Source organism: Antrostomus carolinensis, unplaced genomic scaffold (genome assembly GCF_000700745.2).
Source record: "Antrostomus carolinensis isolate BGI_N321 unplaced genomic scaffold, ASM70074v2 scaffold15876, whole genome shotgun sequence".
In the NCBI taxonomy this organism is placed as follows: domain Eukaryota; kingdom Metazoa; phylum Chordata; class Aves; order Caprimulgiformes; family Caprimulgidae; genus Antrostomus; species Antrostomus carolinensis.
Window position 1 is genome coordinate 6,816 of NW_010321452.1, and position 24,149 is coordinate 30,964.

The 24,149-nt window shown below is 44.8% G+C and overlaps 1 protein-coding gene across 1 annotated transcript in view; it reads left to right on the forward strand.

The window, feature by feature from the left end:
- The first annotated feature begins 794 nt into the window (after positions 1-794).
- The window catches only part of PLCD1 (phospholipase C delta 1), a 46,789-nt gene continuing 23,434 nt past the window's right edge, over positions 795-24,149 (forward strand). Inside the window, exons 1-4 of the mRNA XM_010169947.1 lie at positions 795-894; positions 5,628-5,792; positions 17,350-17,578; positions 22,514-22,643. Of these exons, the coding sequence (XP_010168249.1) occupies positions 795-894; positions 5,628-5,792; positions 17,350-17,578; positions 22,514-22,643 (624 nt within the window). The remainder of the gene's footprint in view (positions 895-5,627; positions 5,793-17,349; positions 17,579-22,513; positions 22,644-24,149) is intronic.

Below are 24,149 nucleotides of genomic sequence, written 5' to 3' on the forward strand. Positions count from 1 at the left end.
TTCCAACCTGAATTATTCTCTGATTCTGTGTAATCAGTGACTTATTCAACCACTGATGGGGGCTTATTCCTGTACCAGACTGCAGAATAAATTTGAATTACAAGAATAAACCCAGAGCTGTGCAGAAACCCAGGGTAAGTGACTCACCCAAGTCAGACAGGAAATCGGTGGCAGAGAAGACACTCTCCAGAGCCTTAGGAAAATGCTTTTCTTTAGGTGGAAAAAGAAGAGCATTAAAACAAAGTTTCCGAGCAGCTTTTGGGCTACATCTGCCCTGGCTAAAAGGTGTTTTTTAGCCTCCTCTTCCCTGCCTGTCAGTGGGAACAGCACAGAGCAGCTCTGCCAGAAGAGAAAGGGTGGAGCCCGGCTCTTTGTGATCCAACCCTTTGTGGGCAGGATAAGCTGACAAGCCTGAGGCACTGATTAGCGATGACAAACAATATTTGGGAATCCTCCAGCCCCTGGAAATGATGCATAAAAACCCACTGACATATGACTGTAGGAAAACTTGTTCCTTCTACCTGGGCAGCTGCCCTTGGTGTAATTCTACATCCAGTGTTTGCTGGTGAGCAAAGCAGGAGGAGAGACTTCCTACAGTCCCACCCCCAGCCGGACTCTGCCCTCCCCTGCCTTCCTCTGCCTTCGCTCTCCCGCTGCCTCCTCTCCCTCCTTGGAGCCTTGTTGGACACTGTGCTCGACGGAGGCTCCTGGATGAGCTGGGATCCCCACAGGGGTGGCCTGGCCCCCCGTCATTCCCGACTCCCGACGCCTCTCGCCGAGCCCCACGCTGGATCATGCAGTGCATCCGAAGGCAGCCCAAGCGCACCGTGTCCCAGGAAAACATCCTACGGGAGCAGAGCCGTAGAGTGGCCGCGTTGAATGGCATCAGGCTGGGTAAGGGACAAGTTGGCCAGACCCTCAGCACTTCCACACGCTGACATCTGCTTCATTTCTGCCTCTTTTCCCTGCGCAGAGGCAGTGCTCCACCCTAAAGGCAACTCCAAGGTTATTTTTAAACTCTCAAGGTTTCTTTTCCTTTCTTTTGCCTGTAACCACCCACCAGATGTGTAAACCACTTCGTTTGAGGCATCAAAGAAAGTGGGACCTCTTTGGCAAAAGGGTCAGTGTCCAAATCTCTTGCTGGGCTTTCTGAACTGTCGCTGGTTGAGGGTGTTTGGGGAAGGCAGTGCCCTTTTCCTGCCTGATTTTAGGACTTCTCAGTGGTGTAATACCAGTTGCTGTAAAAGCCTGAGGAACCACGCAGAGGTCTGCGTTCACCAGATGAAAAGAAAGAGGAAACCCAGGGAGTTTCATAACTTGTGTGTATGGCTATGAACTCGTTGGTGGTTCTTGCTCTCTGGAGAGACAGCCCAACTGGATGCGAGTCGCTTGATTTCTGTGGCTACGGAGGGCAGGTGGAAATGAAAAATTACCATTTACTCAAGGTGGGAGAGGGAGTGCAGGCAGGAGGAAGCTTGTTTTATAGCAGTTGCAGTTAATGTGTTTCCATCAGATCAGCAGATTTGTGAGCGAGCAATGCAGAAATGTGGATTATCACTGTCTTCAATAGACGTCATCCTAACTAGCTCCTCGGTGAACCCAGAGCCTGGCTTCTACCATGACAGCTATTGTTTTATTGTGCTTCTTACTTGCTGTAAACCTGGGATGGATAATACAAAGGTTAACATTTTTGTTGTCTTAGTGTATAAAGATTCACAGTGCAGTATATTAACTTCATGGTTATTGCAGTGCTGTGTGTGCTTGAGGTGCTCCTACCTTTGCCAAACATGATTTTCACTCTGAACATTACTGCCCACTAAATATATTCTGTTTAGAAAGTGTGCGATTGATATTTTGCGACAAAGGGGGCCTGACCCTTGAAACACACTCTGCAATTTTGCATGCCAAGTATGTATTTGGTATTTTACAGAGGATGCAAAGCAAGACACAGTCCTGCCACGTGTTTCAGGCAGGATTTGGACACCTAGTTCAATGTGGTGATGGTGCTTCTCACGCCTAGTGTTGTTATATAGTTGGAAACCAATATCCTTGTCTTGCTGCACAGTAAGATTTAAATTTTTAAAGGATATATGTGTATGATGACTCTAGTTTCTTAAATACAAAAGTTTCCATTGCTGTGGGGTGGAGTGCTGAGGTGCAAACCTGCTCGGCTCCATGGGGTTATTAGACAGAAATCATCAGGAGATGGTTCAGGCATAAAACCTGAAATGAGGTTTCTGCTGGGAAAAGGTGGGTTTTTTTTCTAGAAAGCTGTTCAAATGACCAACTGAGAGTCATCTCCCACTGCCACATCAGCAGTGCATTCATTTGTGGTTCCTCTATCAGCAGATCAGAGCGTCTTCTGCTCCATCTCTGGCCTAACAAAATGCTGATGCTTTGTAGATAGGAATAGAGAAGCTAAGTGACTCACCCAAGATCATTTAAAGAGTCTGTGGCAGAGCTTGGGCCGGGCACAGGAGGCAAGGCACAAAACCCTGGCCCTCTTTCCTGGCTGGTTTAGCTGTCTGAGCTTGACCTGCTGCTAGACAGACACAGAGCAGGTCTGACACGGGCTGTGCCCACCCGATTAACGTGATGCTCCTCCTTCCTCTGGGCCCACCGTTGGGTGGTTCAGTCAGTACTTGGGGTCACCACTGGCAGAGGTCAACTCTGGGTGACTGCTCTCTATCTGAAAAACCTCCCACATCAAAGGAATGACGGAGCTGTTAGACACCCATGATTATCCCTCTTACCCTTTCCTGGCCAAACCCACCATCTCTCCATCCCCTCCCTGGCTTCTCTTGCTACTCTCTGACTCAGCTTCTTGCCATCTTTGATCTTTGCCATGCTTTCACCATGCACCATCCATCTTCATCTTTCCCTCCTGCTCTTGCAAAGTGCAGTGGCCTCCTTTGCTGCATCATTTAACCTGGCCTGGTCCTCAGACGCAGTGGTCAAAGATGGGTGGGAGGGCTGCTCCCAACCCATAGTTGGATCCTCTGAAGAAGAAGAGGAGTTTTGAGCCTTGCTAATGCACTGACTGGGCTGTGCCAGTGAGCAGAATGAAGGGTTCCAAGCTCCAGCTCGTGCCTGACCTGAGTGGATCAAGCCTGGAGGAGAGGAATCTGCCCTGTGCCCATCCAGATTTGCTGGTATTATATTGGTTTAGCTCTTTGGGATGTCCAGGTAGCATGAGACGTTACACACGCTGCATGGAGTGTCTATGTAACAAAACATGCCACAGCTAACAAAGATTTCTCACTACACACTTGTAGGCACCCAAAGGAATTGATGGTTTTCCTGCTTTACTCCTCATGTCACCCTAGGATGGCATGTCCTCCTTCTGGTCCCATAATGATGCCTCGTATGGTTGGGATATGAAGAAAGAGAGAGAATGAGATGGGAACCAGAACAGAAATGTTTTGGGTGAATAGAGAGAAGGAAGAAGTTTGTTCCTTGTCTGGGAATCTTGAGGGGTACCACAGCAATGTTAATGAGGCCTAAATCTGTGGTATCTCCTCTGTGCTTGGAAGACCTTTACCTTGGAGTAGAAGACTTAACACAGCAACTCAGGAGACCAAAGACCTGTGAAGCTGTTGTGGTGTTTGTCCTTCCTCTGGGTGATCTGGCCTATTGTCAACCCATGAATATACTTGAACCTCAGCAAATCCAGGAGGGTGTCCCAGATCCCATATCTGGGGTTGATCTTTCACTCTTATTTGCTTTGCAGGAGATGGATTTTTAATTTACTCCATGAGTTTCTCTCTGAGGTTTTCAGAGGAGGAAGCATTCAAATTCTTCTCTTGGGAACCTCCAGACCAAACATGAGCTGAGAGGCCCAGGGGATGCTGTAGCATGGGAAGACACTTAATTAATGAGATAGCTAATTGAATGTGGAGGAAAGAGAGAGACCACAGCTACCTTTTCAGGATCTCCAGCTCCCACTGTGGTGCTTTAAACTCTGGATGCCCCAGCCAGGTTCAGCTCCAGGCATGCTCTATGGCATCTGCAAAACCAGTAAAGCAGTGTGAATGGTGCACTGAGTGGACACTGGACACCCCTAATATTTCTCTCTGATGGAGATCTCAGGATTGCTTTGGCAACCTAAGATGCTCTCTTTAGTCTAACTTATCCCACTTACAAACACCTGGTACTGCTTTTTGGTGCTGCCACCATGACCCACCTTGGTGGCTCTGCAGCACCAGGCACTTCAGTTTCCTCTATGAATTGTCAAGAGTCTGGAGTTTTGGCTGCTTGGATTTCATGCTGGGTTTTGTTTTTCAAGCAGGCCTGAAGTGATGTTTGCTGTTTTATTGCCTTGCCCTATTCAAAAGCAACAAGTCAAGGCAGTTGTGTCTTCCAGAGAAGAACAAATCCAGTGTCACAGGGGAATGTCACACTGTGATCTAAATGTTATTCCATAAATCAGTTAACTTGGATTTCTGCTCCGTGAGACCCTGCATTATGTTTATGTAACATCAGGAAATTTCCCATGATGTGAGTGTCAGGTGGCTGCAAGTGGCTGAGTAGTTATCAGTGACAATCTCATCTGCATTGTCAAGATAAGGTTAGCAAAAATCCCATTGAGTTGGGATCTGCTTGGTCAGTACTACAGAGTTAAACGCTGTTTCACCAGCTTTGAACCAGCTTTTCATGCAATGTCAGGGAGATGCAAGGTGCCTATTACAGAAGGTCCAGGATGTGTTTCTCATGTTTCATGATCTCACCCTCCTCAGCCCAGACGCTCTAGATCTGTAATTAATGGTTAGTTTGAGGGACAGATTCTCCAAGTTATTTAGGTATGTGGAAGTCACATACTGCTGAGACATTAAAAACCACGTAGAATGCCAAATCTATATTTTCAAAGTCTCAATAGATGTCTCTTACCTCTCTACATGTCTAAATGCCTTCCTGAATCTTGGCTAAGATGTGAAATCTGAAGTTCCTGGAAGCAGAAGGTCTGGTCATTGTTACTTGGCATTGTGGTGGCCTAGTAGGGTAAGAAAGAAAAAGGTCCTCTGGGATAGTAGCTGGGCAATGAGGAGAGCATGGTTGCAACCTTATTGCTACCTTATTGATGTGGTGCTGCTTGTCACCAAACTTATCTGTGTATGTCCTAAGCTTCATGGCACTGATCTTCAAAATTCCCATGTGGATAGGAAGGGACTGCTTGCCAGAGAAGGAAGAGAGATATCTTTGTGTATTCCTGTTTCCACAAAGGAAACAGATTTGAAATCACTTGAAAGTTCCTGACAGTGCTCCAATTACAAGGTACACAACTTTCTTTCCTCTGCTTTTACTATTATGTTGTTGATTGTGTTGTAGTTTTTGCATCCTAACATTAGACTACATTTGCTGGGAAGGAGATATTTTATGCTTGTGAACCAGCTGAGAATTATAGTACAAAAGTCTTTAGACTCAATCTAAGGAATCTACATGGCTCCAGCCTCTTCCATGAGCATAAGGTGTGGGATGGCAGATTTCTGTGTCTCTCTGCTCTTCTGTCCTCCCCAGACCTGGCAGCAGTTGTCTGTCCATGTCTGTGATTAGTGTCCTATGGAAAGGAAGACTCTATGTGCATCATTTCTTGAGTTGACTCTCACATTATCGCTGCTTTTTCTCTGCAGGCCTGAAAGATGACAAGGATCTAAAGTTCCTCCTGAAAGGCAGCCAGCTGCTCAAAGTGAAGTCAGGCTCTTGGAGAAAGGAGCGGTTTTATAAGCTACAGGAAGACTGCAAAACCATATGGCAGGAATCGAAGAAGATGCTGAGGTCTCCAGAGTCACAGATCTGTAAGTGAAATTTGCTTCATCACAGACCTGGGATACTTTGGGCAGAGATGCTTGGGGTGATCCAGGACCATTACGTTTGCTGTGTGGAGGTAGGGCTTGGAGCGATGAGACCAGATCCTTTATACCTCCTCTGACACACAAACTGAGTGATGCTATCTGCTCTGGAGACACCTGGGAGGAATGTTCCAAACAGCTGGGAGATGTTCAAAACCTGCCTGGACACTTTCCTGTGCAACCTGGGTGTAACCTGCTGTGGGGAACCTGCTTTGGCAGGGGGGTTGGACTAGATGATCTCCTGAGATCCCTTCCAACCCCCACCATTCTGTGATTCTGTGAATCTGCCACGTCAGGAATGGCCACATTTCCCAAACTCATGAGTTACTGCTTAAAATCATTCTGGGGTGGACTGTGCTGGTTTCAGGGGCCCTGCCTGGCTCATTTCCTCCCCAAAGCAAGAGTTCAGGTTACTCAGGTGCCTGAGCCCTATGCTCACTGTGAGACACGCCTTGAGCATCTGCAGTGGGTTATGGTGCACTTGGGCTGTTGGTCTGGGCTCTGCCAGGACACTTCTGCCTGCAGCCCCTGGGAAAAACTGGCATTTAAGCCTCACAAGGCAACCACAGAGATGTGGAGATCCAAGGGCTGTCAGGAGATATCTCTGGGGAGAAAAAACTGTTCTCAGCCTTATCTTGAAAACTCACAATTTGCCCCATTGTGAAAAGTCCAGATATGACAGTCACCATTATACACACACAGGGAAAGCCATTCTGTGCCAACATCGCACAGCTTGGGCCATAATTGGGACCAGGAGCCCTATTGTGTGGTCAGAATGGGATTGGGCAGGGTGTGTATCTGTTCATATCTGTTTATATCTGTTATTTCTTCTCATTTGGTATTTTTATGGTGTACTTCTCTGTCACTATTCACGACAATCTTGTAAAGACAGGAGATAAATTAATAATGTGGAGTATATTTTATGGCATGTTGAAATGTAGAACACGCTGCCCATGTTATTTACACAATTTTTTTTGTAACCATCGCAATTAACTAAATGAAGGGTGGGTCTTCCAAATTACCCCCCTCCCACAACCAGTGATAAGATTTTCAGTAGGAGGAATAAGGTAGTAGGGCAAAACATGTTTGTTTTATAACCCTGATGACCACACTCTTCTCACATGACCTCGGGCACCTCATTTAATCTCTTTGTGCATCTTTCCCCACACATTTCCTTTCTCCTCCTCTAGAAAAGGGTTTAGATTGGAGACTGTCCCTTTCCATGTGTTTGCCTGCCCAGCATGGCAGGGTCCTGAGCTCTGTTGGGCTGTTTGGGGCAATAACCCATGATAACAGCGAACACAGAGGCCTTAGTGAATGTTTGCTCCCTAGGAACACCTGCTCTGTTGAGCTCTGTCCCATATAAAAGCAAAGTCCTTTCCCAGATAATATCTTGCTATAAAACAAATAAGGATGTGAGTTGAGGAGAATGACTTTCAGAGCTTTCTTTCCTGTGGTCTGAGATAGCAGTTTTCAAATTATGGGGGCTGAGAGAACCTCCAGCAACAGTCCTGACTGTTCATGGTCCTCTGAAGTAAATGGGAGGAGGTCCTTGTGCTGTGACTCCAGGGACCTCGACATCTGCTTGGAGAAGCACTGGTTGAAGCCATTGCCTCCATCGCTGGGGCAGTGGAAGGAAGAGCTGGCACAACTGTAACTTTTTTATATACTGAGCTGCAATGAGAGCCCTGCAGTGTGATCAGATCCTTTGAGCTGGGTGTTGGACATAGGCTGGGAGTGTGTCTGCGTGGGTGTGGATTTGCAGCACTCAAGATACACTTTGCTAACTGGGCAAAACCAACATTGCCACATTGCTGGAGACACAGGCAGTGCCACTGCTGGAGGGAGAACTGGCTGTGCCCTGGGAGTGTTCTCAGTGCAAATTGTAGTATTGCCTACATGGGTGCTCCATAACGCCTCTGTGCACGCACATCCTTCCCCAGAGAAGGACTTTTTTGTGTCATTGGGACAGCAGGAAGGGAGTCAAGGCAGGTGAGGCAGAGCATGTCCTTGCTGCTCTGAAAAAGCAAGCTCTGGCAGGGCTCTGGCTGGGCTGGCTTTGCACCCATACACCCAGCTGGCTGCAGGACCATGCCTGGTGCCGGGTTGACCTACCAAGTGTGCTGGGGCAGGCTGTGTCCCACACGCTCCTGGGAGGATGTGAAGCTGTGCCGGGAGTTGTGGTCCAAGATTTTGGGAGGGTTGGAGGTCCACCTCAGGGCTGCTTTCAACAGGTTCTGTGGATGCATCTAAACCTGGAAGTCAACAAGAGAGATGAATACTGGACTGATGCCTGCCCAGTCCCTAGCCATAATGCCAAGGACATCTGTTTTCCCATGCTTTCTCTTCTGTTGGTCCTCTGAGACCTTCCATCCCCAAATTTTCATGGTGATCACTGAATTTGAGTTTGTTTCTTGAGCTTTTGACTACACCAGGCTGCTTTGGGTTTCGGTGCAGAGACGATTACCTCTGGTTAGCGTTGTGTGCTCTGGCAGGATCTATCACTACAGCTGCCTTCTCATTTGGTGTGGTGTGTGTGTAGGCGATTAAAAAGCAGAGGAAGAGTGCAGGGTCATGATTTGATACTGAAAATCGTGGACTTCAAGGTGAGTCTCTCCAGAGGGTCAGCCTTCCTTGTTAACAGACAGTAACTTTGCTCTCCAGTACAAAGCCTTTCTAAAACTGCAGATAAGCTGCCTTTTTTAGGAAGGAAAAAGAATGAGCAAAGTGGAAACTGGGAGGTTTTAACAGCAGGTCTAATCTTATCTGCAGCATTGCTGAGAGCAACCAGATGGAGGCATCTCAGAGGAGCAAAGTCTGGGTAGGGTAAGGGTTATGTTTTTCTTTGGACACTTTCCTGTTATTCCTCTTACTGTTCTTACAATCATGCAGATAAGCTATTTGTAAACCATTGTGTGGTGGTGTCTTGTAGATAAAACTGGGGACTGCCAAGGTTAGACAGAAGAATCTCAGATCCTTGAAGTTAAAAAACTCCAACATAATACAGGGTTGTCACAGGCACAGATGTTGCCTGGATCAGATACATGGGGTACAACCAGTACCTTCCTTTGTTGTCTTTATTTTAAACAACAGGAAATTTAGATTTGTAGAATCATAGAACAGTTTGGTTGGAAAAGACCATTACGATCATCTAGTCCAACCATAAACCCAGCATTGCCAAGTTCACCACTAAAGCATGTCCCCAGGTACCACATCTACCCGTCTTTTAAATACCTCCAGGGTATGGATGCTGTCTTGATAGCTGTATTACCCACAGGGCTTTTTTGGGGTAGGCTGCCATTCCAATATAGTTTCTACACAGATAGAACCTAATCCATTTTTTCCTTGTTATCTATAATCCATTATTTTTCCGTATGTTCCATTTGGGCCCAAGGGAACAGTTTGGTTTTTTTCCAAAAGCTCTTGGAGCATCTTAAGTGGCCAGTTTTCCAACAAACACGTTATGCCCTGTATGTACTCTCTGGCTGGCTCCAGAGGAAATACAGCAATGCTGGGCATGAACAGCTGTACAAAAGCACTTTTAAACATCCATTTGCACCATATCCTGCTATATCCCGTGTCTGAGCTGCACACAAAGCCCGTAAACATGCTGCTGCTGTTACCTATGTTATAGGTATATATAGGTAACCATGCTTCTTTGGCCTGTGAGGCTTTTACACATGGAACAGCTTTCTCCATGGAGTCAAAACAACAGGGTTCAAGTAGCAGGATTAACAGTTTTGGGGCAAAGAAAAGTTTTGTGCAAGGGAATAGGTAACCAGTTCAATCAGAGCTAGTTCATTCCTGGGCATCACTGTGGTGAGGAAGAGAGGAGCCAAAGGAGGCAGAGAGTGTTCAAAGAGCAGCAGCCTGTCTGTAACACCATCTTGTTTACCTCTGGTCAAATATCAGGTCTCTACATCTACCTTAAAAAAAAAAAAAAAGAGCAAAAAGACACGTACTGCTTTCATTGAAATTGATTTTTGAAAGTCTTTTCTTAAACCAACTGAAATCCCTAGTGTGAGCCCACTTAAGCCAGACTCAATCCCTTTAAAAACTCTCTGAACTTGAGGATTTGTAGGGATGGTTGAAAACTTTCCAGTGAAACAACATTTTGAGTGTTCGGTGGAGAAACAGAATATTCAAAGCCAGAAGGAAAAGACTGAATGAGTCATTTAGATTTAAGGGTGCTACAGTGGAGCCCCAGAGAAGCTGGTGCTTTGCTACCTCCTGTGTTCTTTCTGTGCTGGAGGCTCAGGGAGATGACGTTTCCCATGGCAGCCGTGAGTGAGCTTCACACACTGCACCAAGGATGACTCACTGAGACTGCGTCACTGAGTCACGAGCAGTGTAGTCAAGAAAGAAGTTTAGGAGTTTTGGCTGAAATATTTTCATTTCTAGACAAAAGCTTTACTTAAAAACTACTGTTGTTTGTTTTGTTTTGTTTTGTTTTGTTTTGTTTTTTAACAGCATTTAACTATCTTTACGAAAGTTTACAGAGGTGAGCTAAATTCAGTTGCACAACTGAATGTTGCAAGTGATTATTATATTATTATTTAAAATAATAAAATTGATTTATTGATCTAATGGTTAATTAACCTCACTATGAAAAAGGCACAGAATTTGTTCCAGTTCCTCTGACTTCTGACCCAATTATAGGATATTTTTGCATGGCTTAAACATAGTCCAAGAGCTTTATGTTTATAGCCTATGACCAGTGTTCAGCAGAAAACTTTTTCCTTCATTTTTGAGTTCCTGTGAAATTTAGGAACGCCCTTAAAATGCCATGCAATGAACATACCATACTATTTTTGTGGAAGAATGAATTGAATTAATGCCTTGAACTTGCTGGCAGAAGAACAGAAAGGACGTGATATTGCTCTGTGCTTGCTCAAGTCAAGAAGTGAAAACTTTAAATTGTTCCTGATAAGCGCCTAAAGTCAACAGAGACTCTCAGCAGCCTGTACACACACAGCAGGCAGTTGACTGTACCAACAGCTTCCTTCTGGAGCTGGTTAGGCAGTTTCTTTAGGAATCGTTAGTTCATAGTCAGGCATGTATTTTGTCCCTGGAAAAATATTTGCTGATGTGAATGTGTTATGCAAGGCAGCCATCAGCTGCGAAAACAAAACCGTCTGTCTGTGGCTCTCATTAGTTTTTATCAAACTCACTCAACCCATCAAGCAAGTCATTTTAAAATGCAGAGCTGCCTGGTTTTGTGATTTTATTCTGAATCAAGCCACCACATACGTTGCTTGGACAGTTTTCATCACATGCAGTGCGCTGACAAACATTGACCTTATTCTCCATAGCATATGTTAAATGCAAAGACAGAAGCGTTGAGAGCCTTAGATCCAAATTTAGCAGCACTGTAATAGCAGGAGAAGTAGCAGCTAGTTACAGAAATAGTTTGCAGGGCCCTGGTTGTGATGTGTGGAAGGAATGTAAATAGAAATCACTCTATTTACATCAACGCCCCAAGCTGTGATGGGTGGACAGAAAGATTGCTGGAGCGTGTCCAGAGAAGGGCAACAGAGCTGGGGAAGCGTCTGGAGCACAAGTGTGATGAGTTCACAGCTGAGGGAACTGGGGTTGTTGAGCATGCAGAAAAGGAGGCTGAGGGGAGACCTTCTGGCTCTGTCCAAGTCCCTGAAAGGAGGGTGGAGAGAGGTGGGGGTGGGTCTGTTCAACCAAGGAACAAGGGACAGGACAAGAGGAAATGGCCTCAAGTTGCACCAAGGGCAGTTGAGATGGGATGTGAGGAAGAATTTCTTTGCTGCAAGGGTTCTGAGGCATTGGAAGGGGTTGCCCAGGGCAGTGGTGGAGTCCCCATCCCTGGAGGGATTGAAGAGTCGTGTAGACATAGTGCTGAGGGACATGGGTAGTGTGGTTCTTGCCAGTGTGAGGTTCATGATTGGCCTTGATGATCTTAAAGGGCTTTCCCAAGTGATCCAATTCTGTGATTCTGTGATTGGGTGAAGACCTTATATTAAATGGTATTTCCAAACAACCTGTAAAATTACAAGTGCATTATATCACTGGTTGTCAGCTGGTGACACACACTAGCAATAAGGGCAGACCACTGTGCAGCAGATTTCAAGTTAATGTGAGCAAGTTTGCTGAGCAAGTCAGTGGAGGGGGAGAGGAAAAGAAAACAGGTGAGGAATCAGCAGCTGGGACCTGCAATAATTCACACACAGGGAGATGTGACAGCAATGTGGTCAGGGCTAAGAAGGCACAGCACAGTGGGGCTTGTGCTAAACCCACCCTGGAATCATTAAGTTAAAGCATCCCTGAGGGATGAGGGTGATGGATAGCCTTTGGTGTTCCTGGTCCAGGGAGCTGACAGTGCTCCAGCTCCTGCTGATGGAAAAGGTCCTGATTCCAACTGCATTTGGCCATTAGCATCAGCCAGCTGTGGTGAAACTGAAATCAACTAAACTGCTTTTTCTGGGGTGAAACCAAAGAGAGAAGCAGCGTGCAGTGCCAGCTTGCCCCATCTGCTCTGTGTGTTGTGAAATCCATGTAGCCTTGCTGCAGCCATCCTGGCTGGCAGGGCAGTCCTGGGGTCAGGCAGCAGCTTGCAGCTCTTGACAAGATGCTAAGCCAGTGTGGCTGAGCTGCAGCTGGTGAAGGTCTGACCTCTCTGCAGACAAGCAATATTGTGTGCAAATATGGTGCGAGCTATTAACAGCTGAGTACATTTCTCATCTGCATTTCCTGACAGCAAACAGAAGTGACTTATTGAGACAATTAGAGTGGGATGGAGTAATTCAACGTGACTGAATGCCACATTGCGGGCATCACTTGGTAATGACAGGGAGGTGGGATAAGGAAAGGAATCTGAGGATCCTTCCCCACCATGAAAAAACTACCCCCCTCCCCTCATGAGGAACTCAAGGCCAGATGTTTTGGCAGTGCCTCCAAGTCTCTGCACATTGACCCTCCTCAACTTCTTCATCAGCAAAGATACAAGGAAAGAGAAGCACCTTTTGGTCCTTGTCCTTCACATGCCCAGCCATTTGCAGGAGATGGGGGTTCACTTCCTTGTTCTCTCTCTTTTCTGTGAGACTCTTGAAAAAATATCTCCTCTGAAAGGGCTGCTTGTCAAACAGGAGGAAGGCAAAGCGTGATTGCTGTCTGCCTCTGTTCTTCCTTTCCCTGTATTCTTTAGGATTACCAAAGTGTTTTACTGTCCATGCTCCCAGCACAGTCTGTACATTCCACCTTAGGAGCAGTGACTGAAGAAGAGATGGAGACACCAGAGGCTCACCTCTCAGACAAGTACTCTAGTCATTAGGCACCTTGTCAGGCTTGTCCTTCTGGCTCCTCAACACTTGCATTTTTTGCTGCCTGATGGCTTATAGTGTGTACATGTGAGTTGGATGTGCTCCTGAAGCCTGAAAGTGCTGAGGTTACAGCTTGTAGGGTGATGGGGAGGTGGATTTTGTGTCCTTCTCCCTTGCTGCAGAAATGTTTCTCACACAAGTGGCCATCCTCTCTCCACAGGCATGTAGGGCTGAAATCCTTGCACTGGGATGTGTTTGAGGACACCTTATGGTGGCTGGTCAGGCCAGCCTAAGTCTTGCTGGAGGGAGGTGAGGGGCCTTTCATAGAGGGGACACTTGAAGGGAGAAACTAACTTCTGGGATGGAGGAGCTTTCGGATGAGGCAGAGGCACAGGTGAGGCTCTGCACCTGCTCAGGAAGGTTTTGGGGGTCACTGTTTTGGAGTTGGGTGCTTGCAGACTCTCTCAGTCCCGTTACAGGCACATCAGTGTGAATCCTCTGAGAGGTATTCCTTGTCCTAACAGCAAGCTCCTTGAAAACCATGAATATAGCAAACCAAATCAAAAGAGACACTCAAAAGATCCGTGTAGGTTGCTTGAAAACATCAGGGCTGTCAAAACTGGCCTCCTGCATCACAGGCTTGACTCATACCTGCCTGCTAATGCCATGGGTGAAAGAGGAGAAGGGCACTGAGCCGAGAATTAGTCAGGGAGGAGCACCAGGGCAGTATCCAGTGATAAAAATTGAAAGGAAGATTAAAAAGAAAGTAAGTAAGTCCTCACATCTCCCTGACAGTAGTTCAGACAGGAGTAATTTCACCAGCTCCAGGGAACGCTGCTGTATGTCCATGTGAATGGGGAGCCATCAGCTGTGGCACTGGCCGAGTGGCATCCGCAGCAGCCAGGAATGCTGACTGGGATGTACGCTGTTTGACTTGATGTCTGGAGGCCAGGAAGGACACAAGCTTCCTTGTGTTGTGCTTCATATTCTGGGCTTTACACAAACCACCTCTTCAGTAGATGTAAACACTCAGGAGAAGAAGATGCAAACTTTCCAGATTCCCTTCTGCTCGTGGTTACCTCCCCACTGTGGCGTGATGGGGAAGGAACAGGGAGGTTGCAGAGATATGTGATGGATGGGTGTTTGCTGTAAGTGTTCCTCTGCTGTGAAATGTCTCTGTCCCCCAGTTATTTCTGATTTCTCCTTGCAGATAGCTCAGCTGAGCACATAGTTAATTTGGGACTGCTAATACAGTGTGCTCACTGTCCGGGAGCAGCTGATAATGTACTCATGCTGGGTTAAGATTTTCCAGAAAAGAGATAACATTTGCAGATGGCTTGGGCTGACTCCTTTGGCTTAAGCTTTTTTTATTGATAGATGAAAACAGTACATAGCACCAAGCTATGGAAAACTTTAAAAAGTGTCCTCCCTTACCCTGCTTTTTTAACAGTTCCTGCATTGATAGTTTTTCTCCCTGTCTCCCTGTCTCTTGTGTGACTACAGTAGACACTGATCCTGTTCTTCAACCTTCATTGTACCTTTCCTGCATGGAGGAGCTCTGTACCCTCTATCATACTCTTCTCAGCATACCCCACAGAGATCAAGGGAGCCCTTCCAGACACAGGTTTTCAATCTCTTTTTCCTCCCACACAATTTTCTTTTCCAGTGGATTCACTTTGCCAGATAATGGTTTCCAAAGAATCCGTTCTAAATTTCCAATATTTAACATCAGATTTTCTAGTCTTGGAAACACAAGGTCATTGCCAACCCAAAGTTTAGGGATTGATTGCACAAGCAGACTAGCTAGCCATTCTGAAGGGACAATAACTCTTATAAGCCAAGCAGTGGTGAGCAGTTGGCAGGTGATGAGGAACAGGATGATCCTTCCACTTGCACTGCCATAACCAGAAGAGATCAGGAATGGAAGAGAATCACCTACTTACGGCACACATCTGATTCTGAAATACTCAGCCTGGGCTTACTTTCTGGTCAATGGTCCACTGTAGGCATGGATTAAGGGTGTGATTTATCTTACCCTAACTTTTGTGTCTAAATAGGACAGAACATTTGCGTTCCATAAGCTTATTTTTTTTCCCATTGGCTCTAAAACCAGCCTAACTAAACTTCAGACTTTTAGACTGAACTGAATCTGTCCGAACACGATAGCATCCTTCACATTAAGGGTGTCATTCTAAGGCACAACCACTATCATTTGCCCAATGTCCTAGTTAACAGGCAAAATCACCAGCAAGGCTCTCCTTTAGCAGCCCAGCTGTGAGGGAATTGCAGCCCTTTTCTTTCAAGAATGGTTTTAGTACTCAAAACCATGAACTTTCACCCTACGGTAAATTGTCCAGATATCATAATTCCACAGCAGCCCATCCCAGCCTAACCTTCTCCTTCCCTCCCCTCCAACTGATCAACTGTTGGCCTTTATGATGTGATAATAAAAGACCACACAAAGATAATTGCTCATAATTGTCAGGGAGGAGCTTTGCCAGCTCCAGGAAGATCTTCATGGTATGTTCTTGTATAGAAACCAAACCAGCAAAGTGCTGTGGAAGATGTTTGACCACTCCAACATGTGTTTGGAATTTAAAGCAAATGCCAGGTGTTGCTTTTGGAAAGTCACTGTTTTTTGAAGACTGAAGATTTTTATTTTTTTTTCGTTCCCCAGCAGTTGAGCGTTATCGTGACTGCCCTGGGTAAAGAGGAACATTCTCAAACACTAATGAGCATCTGATGAATTTTAGATGATCCCAGGGCAGCCATGCTAAAAATGTGCAGGGTGGATGCTCAGTTGTGTTTTTCTGCAGTGTTGACTTTGAATGAACCGGGCACTTTAATGGTGAAATTGCACCATTTGAAATGAAGGAATAAATATGTTTAAAGGCAGGTTTTTCCTATTCAGCTAAACAGTGGGGATATTTTACATTTAACGTACTGCTTTTCAACAGAGCTCCTTCAAGATAAGCACAAATAAAATTGATTTCACATCTGTGACACAGGAAACCAGTTTTACCTGTAATTTACAATTTGAGGTAAAAAGAAGCATTTTTTTTAATCAGTTTCTGGTGATTATATCTAATTTTTGGCATGCTTGTTACAGAAGATGGCTGAATATCTCTCACATGTGTAACCTTTTCTTTGTGTACCCTGAGATGATATTAATAGATGTTTGCAAAATGCTAACTGGTCTGTGTCCCACCCAAGAAAATGCAATGAGACTTTCTCAGTTATGGTGTTAAATAGCAGCAGTCAAATGTGATTAAGCAGTTTCTGCCCCTTCCTCTCAGTCCTTTGCAGAGGTATTAAGTGGACCATGAAAAATAAAAAGAGGCTGTGTGTCCTGCTGGGAGCTTGCCTGATTTCAGCACAGTTTGAGGACACCTGCGTGCTCTCAAGGGCAGTGTAGGGTTGTCTCAGTTACTTCCATTTGTTTAAGTCTCTTGAATGCACTGCTCTTTCTGGGTTGCCTTGTATGTGCATTTTGCAAACTTGGTGAGACTTCAGGGCTCATTTCCACTAACTCAGAGGCAGAGATGGAAATGGATGGTCTTGAAAGCACTGTTTTGATTTCTTACAGCAAAGAGGATCAAGTCCAGAGGGGTGAGGATAGAGTATGGGTGACAGCAAACTGCTCTGAAGCTTTGGTCTTTGCCTCCCTGGTTTGCACTAGCATGACTGAGAAGATACAGGATTTGAAATTTTACCTTTTGGCTTTTTTGCCAACTAAAGAATGACTGTTGTGGTTGCTGCCTTCCTCTTACTGAAGTCGCCTCTCATTTTCCTGTGAAGTGATGTTCACAGGAAGGCACAGCTCCACTCTTCCCACTCTCAAATCAAGGATGCTCCAAGGACTAGAACCAAACTCTTGTCAGTGATTTGTATCTCAGAAACATCATATCACACTATGGCATCTAGTGCATATTCCACTTCTTTGTTGAATAAAGAACATGGGGAAAGAAGTTGCTTGGTGCTTTCTGCGTTTGTTTGTTTTGGGTTTTTTTGGTTTTTTTTCAATTTCTTGCTCTTTCTGCTCCATTTGATTTGAACTTTCTTTAGTACCAAAGTTTGGGGAAGGGGAGAAAGGGAAGGGAATCATCCTGAGGGTACAGGAAAGGGAGAAAGAGTAATTTCTTAATAACCCTCACCAAGTAGAGATAAGGCTGATTGAACCCCTGCTGACAGCAGGCTCTGCTTTCTTTCCACAGTCTCCATTGAAGATATTCGGGATGTGAGGTCAGGCCATAAAACAGAAGGTATGGAAAAATATGCCAAGGATGTCCCAGAGTATCGCTGCTTTTCCATCATTTTCAAAGACCAGCGGAAAAACCTGGACCTCATTGCGAGTTCAGAGGATGATGCCAACCACTGGATCTCCGGCCTTGGGAAAATCATAGCCCACAGCAACTCCATGAACCAGAAACAGAAACTCCAACAGTATCCTTTGCCTTATAAAGTGATTAATCGCACACAAAGATGCACTTGTCTCTCTCTGTGGGTGGAGACAGTAGACTAACCCCCTTTTTTCCTATTAGCCCTGGGCACTGAGTTTTCTCTCACACTGATTTGGCACCCAGGCAAACTCCCTGGTTTCCAATGCTTTTTTTTTTTCCCTGTCTTTTACACTGATACAAGCAAGAGTGGATTCAGGCTTCACACAGCTCCTTAAGCAAATAATTGCCTCTTTCAGGGAGCTCTAGATAAAACAATCATTATTTTTTTGTATTCTTCAGGGGACTGATTTACTTGCATTGCAGTAAACTCCAGGACAGGCACTTCTTGGCAAGGCATGAAAAGCCCATACTGTTTATCAAGTTTCTCAGTAATACAAGGCGAGGGAACTGATTCTCCTGACTGCCAAATTTACTCTGGGGTAGCTCCACTGACTGTAGTGAAGTTACTCCTTATTTGCCTTAGCATGGGAGGAAATTTTGCCCTGAAAGAATTTGCAATTACTCTAGTGACCATGCAGATATCAGGAAGGAAAAATAGCAGGGGAAAGGAGAGTGAATTAGTTGTGAAATGGAGAGTGAGTTAGTTATTGGATGAAATCCTGGCTCTGCTGAATTCGAAGGGAATTTGCCCCAGGGCTACGTTTCACTCATTAAGTTGCTTTGTGAGCACAGGTCTCACATCCATATAAAAGGAGAGAATATCTGTGGGTGCAGTTTTTGATGGATTTTCTGCAGTCCCTGTGTGTCTCAGGCCCTGACCGCGACATATGAACCTGTTGGCCAATTTCACCCGGATTTGACAGAGCCACAGCAGTCATAAAATGTGAAGTTCCTTTAAGCTTCACAAAGACAGGCATCCAGCTATCAGAGAGGACACCAGATAGTGCTCGCAGTGAGAGAAGACTGTGTGAGCTTCATGACTTGTTCAACATCAAAGCACCTGTGGAGAGGAGGGGAGATGAAAAATCCTCAGCTGGGGAAAATCACAAAACTGGAGTCTGAGCCTGAGCAGGCACCAGGGTGTCCTGCCCTCAGTCAAGGCTGCACTCCATGTGGGTTCCCTGCTGGGTAATAATGTATGTACTGATGATGAAGGAAATAGTACATAAATGCTGAGTTTTTATCAGGTTTTACTCTTCTGTGGATTCTCTGAAGTCTAATAAGCACTTGCACAACCGTAGTGCTGTTCGTTTAAAGGAGTCAGACTCCATTAGTTCTGGTGAGCGTGGGATGCTGTGTTTATCTCCTGCACTATGAGTGTCTTTTTGGATGGTATTTCAAGCTCTAGGCTGTAAGGTCATTCCTCAGCAGTGTTCTCAGTTGTGTGTTCATGGTGGTAGGGAGCAGTCCCTAGACAAGTTGAAATATTGAAACTTTGGTATCGTTGGAAATGTTGCACCCTGGCAGTTTTCCTTGTAACTGTGAAGGCTTCGCCCACCCCACAGTGTGTGGGAGAAATCTGGGCTACAGAAAGTTGTCCTTGGAACGTGTCAAATTGAATATATTGCTGAAAAACTTCCCCATAAGAAGAGACAAGATTGCTAAGGGGGGGAAAATAACAATGACATTTGCAAAGGAAGAAGGCTGTAAATTTCCAGCATGGAAAAGTGCCTCTCTGTCTTTGGAAAGCAGAATCGAAGCTAAATAGGGTGGGTAGGCAAGCTGTATTTCTGGAAGAGTAATTACCATGCAGTGCTGGCTTCCAATCTGGGATTGTCTCAGGCCGTTTAATGTAACCTGGAATTACAGAACAGCATGATTTCTCATTTGAAATTTGATGATGTTTAATTAAAGCCTGGGATTTTAAATTTAGTCTTTCTTCACTGGGTTTGCTTGGCAGCGTGGGCTTACTCAGATCTTCCTTAAACCTCAGAAGTGTTCTCTGCATCTGTGAGCACAGAAGGGGAAGAGTCAGTAGATGAGAAGTGTTGGGTCCCCGGTCTGTCCCCCATGACTGCAGAATTGCCTTGCAGTGTATCTTTTCCAGCCTCTAAAACCTTCCAAAGCGAGTAAGGAATGTGCAAGATTTTGAAAACAAGTATTGAAAGCAAAACTCTTGCTAGTTTCAGATGGGGTTTGTTCAGTTTATAATATGACAGAGTTCCCTGTGGTAGCAAGGGATTTGATTTAGTGTCTTCTGTGTCCTTTCCAGTGCTGTACTCCTACAAAGATAAAGCTCCCACGTGCTTGATGACTACTTCCCATGTTCTTATACATACAGTACTGTTTTATGAAGCCTCACATTCAACCCTGCAACAAACTGGCATAAGTTACTTAGCAAATATTGCAGATACGAGTGCAGGGAAAGATTTAGACCAGAAAATACAGAGGACCTTTCATTTAAGTAGTGTGGCACTGTCTGCTTCCATTCTGGGTTTTATGTATGAGCTTTTCTTCTGGTTGGAAATAACATACCAGAAGTTTTGCAGCATTTTTTTTTCTGAGCACATTCATGGGATATCTGCCAATTAGTTTCAGTTGTCTCTCTTTGGTTTCTAATAGAAAGCTGGTAGCACTGGAGCTGGCAGATCCTTTGAAAACAAGAGGCAGGCTCTCACAGGATGTAAACAGGAATGGGAACAGCTTTTCCCTAGTCCACTCAGGCCCAAACAGGCACATTAGGTGAAAGGAAGACCCACAACCAGGGCTGCAAAGTGGTGTTTTTATCAGATGAGAAGAATTTCAGTTGAAGTGTTTAGTTCATCCAGCTCCTCTAAGCTCTCTCAAACCTGAGGAGATGCCTGGGGAGTTTGGGTGTTTTGGGGACTGAACACTGCTATTTGCTGAAACAACAGGCTGAGGTCCCAGTTGTCTGTAGGCTCCTTTTTCTCTCTTTGCTGCTTTCCCTTCTTCTTCTAAGAAGAAATTAACTCTATACTAGCAAAACCAGGACACCCTTGCTGTGAGAGGGCCCACTGTGTGCCCGTGCTCTCCATGGGCTTTCTGATTTCCCTCCTACATTACTCAGCCTCCCTGGGAGGGATATAGCAGGAAAGCATCCTCCATTCACAGGCAGGATCTGAGCATACTCTTTTGCAGATGACTTTGGATATATGCATGACCTCTGGGTGCTCATGATCAGTGGAAATGGCTGCAGACTTTAAAAAAAATGTGGGGTTTTTTTGTAGTGGTTAGAGCCAGAAGAGTAGTTTCTACACATAGTTAGTGCTATCTAACCCTGCTGCTCACCTCTGGCTGTGACAGACTGGATTTCCTCTTGGCTTGCTAGAGTTGCATGTTACTCCTGCCTGTTATTTCTGGGAAGGCTGTGAAGGGCAGCTGAGGTGTGGGGGTCAGGTAGGAATGGGTGGCAACACCGTTGGCACCATGTTGACATGCTGAGAAGATGCTCTTCGGAGCACAGCTGGTGGAAGGGATATTCTCCACCCTGGGGTGGATGGTCTTGTCCTCCCAGCAGAGCATCCTCTGTGCATGGGAACTTCATGACTTGAACTTGGTTTTTCTGGGATGAATCAGTCCAAGCCAGAGCCTGGTTCAGGGTCCTGGATTGTCCCTGGGAGCTGGGGAAATGTAGCTTCTCTTTATTTTGGCTTCTATGTCTAAAGAAGGGGACTATTAATATTACCAGGCTAAGACGAATGCGGTGTGATGTCATTGCTTAGCAGCTGCCAAGATTTTTAAAGACCAAAGGTTCAACTTTCCATGAGACAAACAATACTTACAAACAGTTTACACATATCTCCATAATTCAGAAATATTTGATTGCAGTGGTAGCTGTGGTGGATACTCTGTTTCAGGGTTATGTCTACAGGGCCTAAGGCTGTCTGTTAATGCCCTTTTTTGGGGTTATTTCATTAAAATGTACTATATGCCTCAGCTGATATTTGCTAATCCTGAGGTTTATTCTGCTTAACATCCTGATTGGACATTTTTTAATGTTGTTTTTTTTTTTTTTAGAATGAGTTTGAAGCAATGATTCCTATGTGAGACATGGAAGGTTACATTCGTGGAGATCATGTTGTTACTTCTATAATTGTACTATTGAAAAATAGGATTTTTTCTGGATCTTTATTTGACAGTAAAACAAATTAAAGAGACAGTTCCCTGACACAAAAAGCCTGGGGTTTTTTTTGTTGTTTAAAAACCACAAGGTATCTCAACTGTCTAACATTATTTTCCCAAGAGACTGCAAGAACATGGGAGACCCAGTTCAAATTAACTGGTGTCACATTAAAAAGCTCATTTTTTATAGTAATTACTCCAGATCCATAGGTATACTAAAGTTATTATAAACCAAGAGCTTATGAACTATTATCACAGTATGATACAGTAATAGATCCTGTGCCTTTCACAAGGGGAAGCCAAGAACCTGCAAAGTTTGGTTTGATTCTGCTTACAACAAAGTTTCAAGAGTTATAGGTAGAAATCCTTAAATAAATATAGAAGGTGAAGATAAGTCCAAAAATTAACATTAATTCTTCTTTTGAAGAATCCCTGTTCTTTGCTCAGCTTGGTATACTGAATATTGATCAAATCTCTAACAATCAGTTTACCCCACCTGGGAGCTCTTTTCATCCCTCCTCTACCTCTTTCTAACAATCTGGAGCAGAATGCACTTTCTATCAAAAAAGAGAAGTCAGACTGTTTTGTGACATGGCTGGAAACTCCTACAGGGTAAAAAGAGCTGATCTAGCCTTGGCCAGATGGTGGAAAAGCTTCTCCTAGGTCACAATTGCAGGTATTACAGAGAATTTTGCTTCTGCCAAAGCACCTTTTTGCTCTTTCAGAGCAGAAGGTGAGATGATGTAAGCTGTTCCATGGTAGCATACTGATCTACAGCAGCTGGAGAGGTGGGTCAGAGTCTTTATAAGGTATTTCCTCTCCCCCCATGGGCAGCAAAAGGGTAGTATTTAGGCTAGGCATTGACCTGGAAAGATTTCCTTACATCATCCTGCAGCTGGATTCATACCTGCCTGCGGAAAGCTGATAAAAACAAAGACAACAAGATGAGCTTGAAAGAGCTCAAGGACTTCCTGAAAGAAGTGAACATTGAAGTCGATGATTATCATGCCAAGAAGATTTTCCAGGTAACAAGAGCAAGCAGATAAAGCATTTGTTGTTGGCTGAAGTCAAGGTCTCACACAGCTTTCAGCTTTGATTGGAGACCTAAGCTAAAGTGAACTTCTAGCGTATTTTCTTGTACCAAGGAAGGATTCTTGGTTTTTTTGGTGCTCAGCAGATTCCTACTCACAAATAAGTCAGGCCAGCACGATGCTTTTGAAGGAGGTGTATTAAGGCCTGCCTCTACCACTGATGCCCATTTTTGCCATGATTCAGAGAAGATAAGATGCAAACATGGATAATGTGAGAAAAAGAGAAGAGCAAAGTTCAAGTGCACTTTGAATCCCAGGTGTTTTGGGAGTTCTGCATGCCACACCACATGTCAATGCCTAAGTCTGGCTAAAACTGGTCTGGTTACAATTATGAACCCAGATCCTCACCTTCTCAGAGGAGGAGGGTGCCAAGTGACAGCTGTAAGCAAAAATAAAGTGCAAATTAGAACATCCCCATCCGCAGATTCATGATAGATAAACAACTAGTCCAAGCCTGGACTAGTCTACTTGATTTAATAGCCCAAGGCATATTTAATCTGCTCAGGGACATACACTTCTAAATTCTCAAGATTCAGTTTGCTGGCTGTGCCTATCAAAAGATAAGAAAGGGATGAAAATTTCTCAGTTGTTAAGCTTTTGATTTCTCTCTAAAGAAGCCTTCCTGCTGAAGTGAGATAAAACTTCTGGATAATTTCCAAACTTCCATCCTGTCTGAGGCAGGATTTGAATTAACGGGTGGGCAGTTTCAGAAATGCTTTTTCTGATCAGCAGTAAACATGTGGGTGGTTTTGGGCACTGGGCAGTTTTTCTTCTGCTCCTTCCTGTAAGCAGAGAGCAGGGAACGTTGGCAAGATCTCAGTAGGACCTTCCTCCAAAGGAGGTACGAGTTTCGTAATCCTTGCTTTATGGCAGTCTCTCTGTTAATGCGGCAAGAATGGGGGGAGGTCATCAGCAGATCTTAAAGAATTTCAACTTGATCTTCCAGATGTATTGCCCACCTTGACTGTCATATCCCATGCTTTATTCCATACTCAGGAAGACCTTGGAAGAATAGCAGTAAGGCTAGGATTCCTCTGAATGAGTTAGATGTCTCCAATGCAGACATCTACATTGGAAGTAGTCACCAACACTGACGCTTCCTTTGCAGTCTGTGTAGGTCAAGCCAGTAATGGAGACTGGAATGCGATTCACCTCATCCTAAAGGATACATCTCACATGTCAGATGAATCACTGCCTACATCTTCAGACATCAAACATCTGAAAATGCACCCTTTTTTTTTTTTCAGTCTTTTTCATTCAATGAACTTTTGCTCTTGCAATAGTGACAAGTGAGCTCTAGGAGTGAAAACTTGATGAAGTTAAATTCTCCTTTTGCTTAAGGACTCCAAGTAATTACTAAATCTGTTTCAACCCATCTCATGCAGGCAGCTAGTTGAAGTACCCTCATTAGGCATATAATTGCTATAAGTGACCCGTATA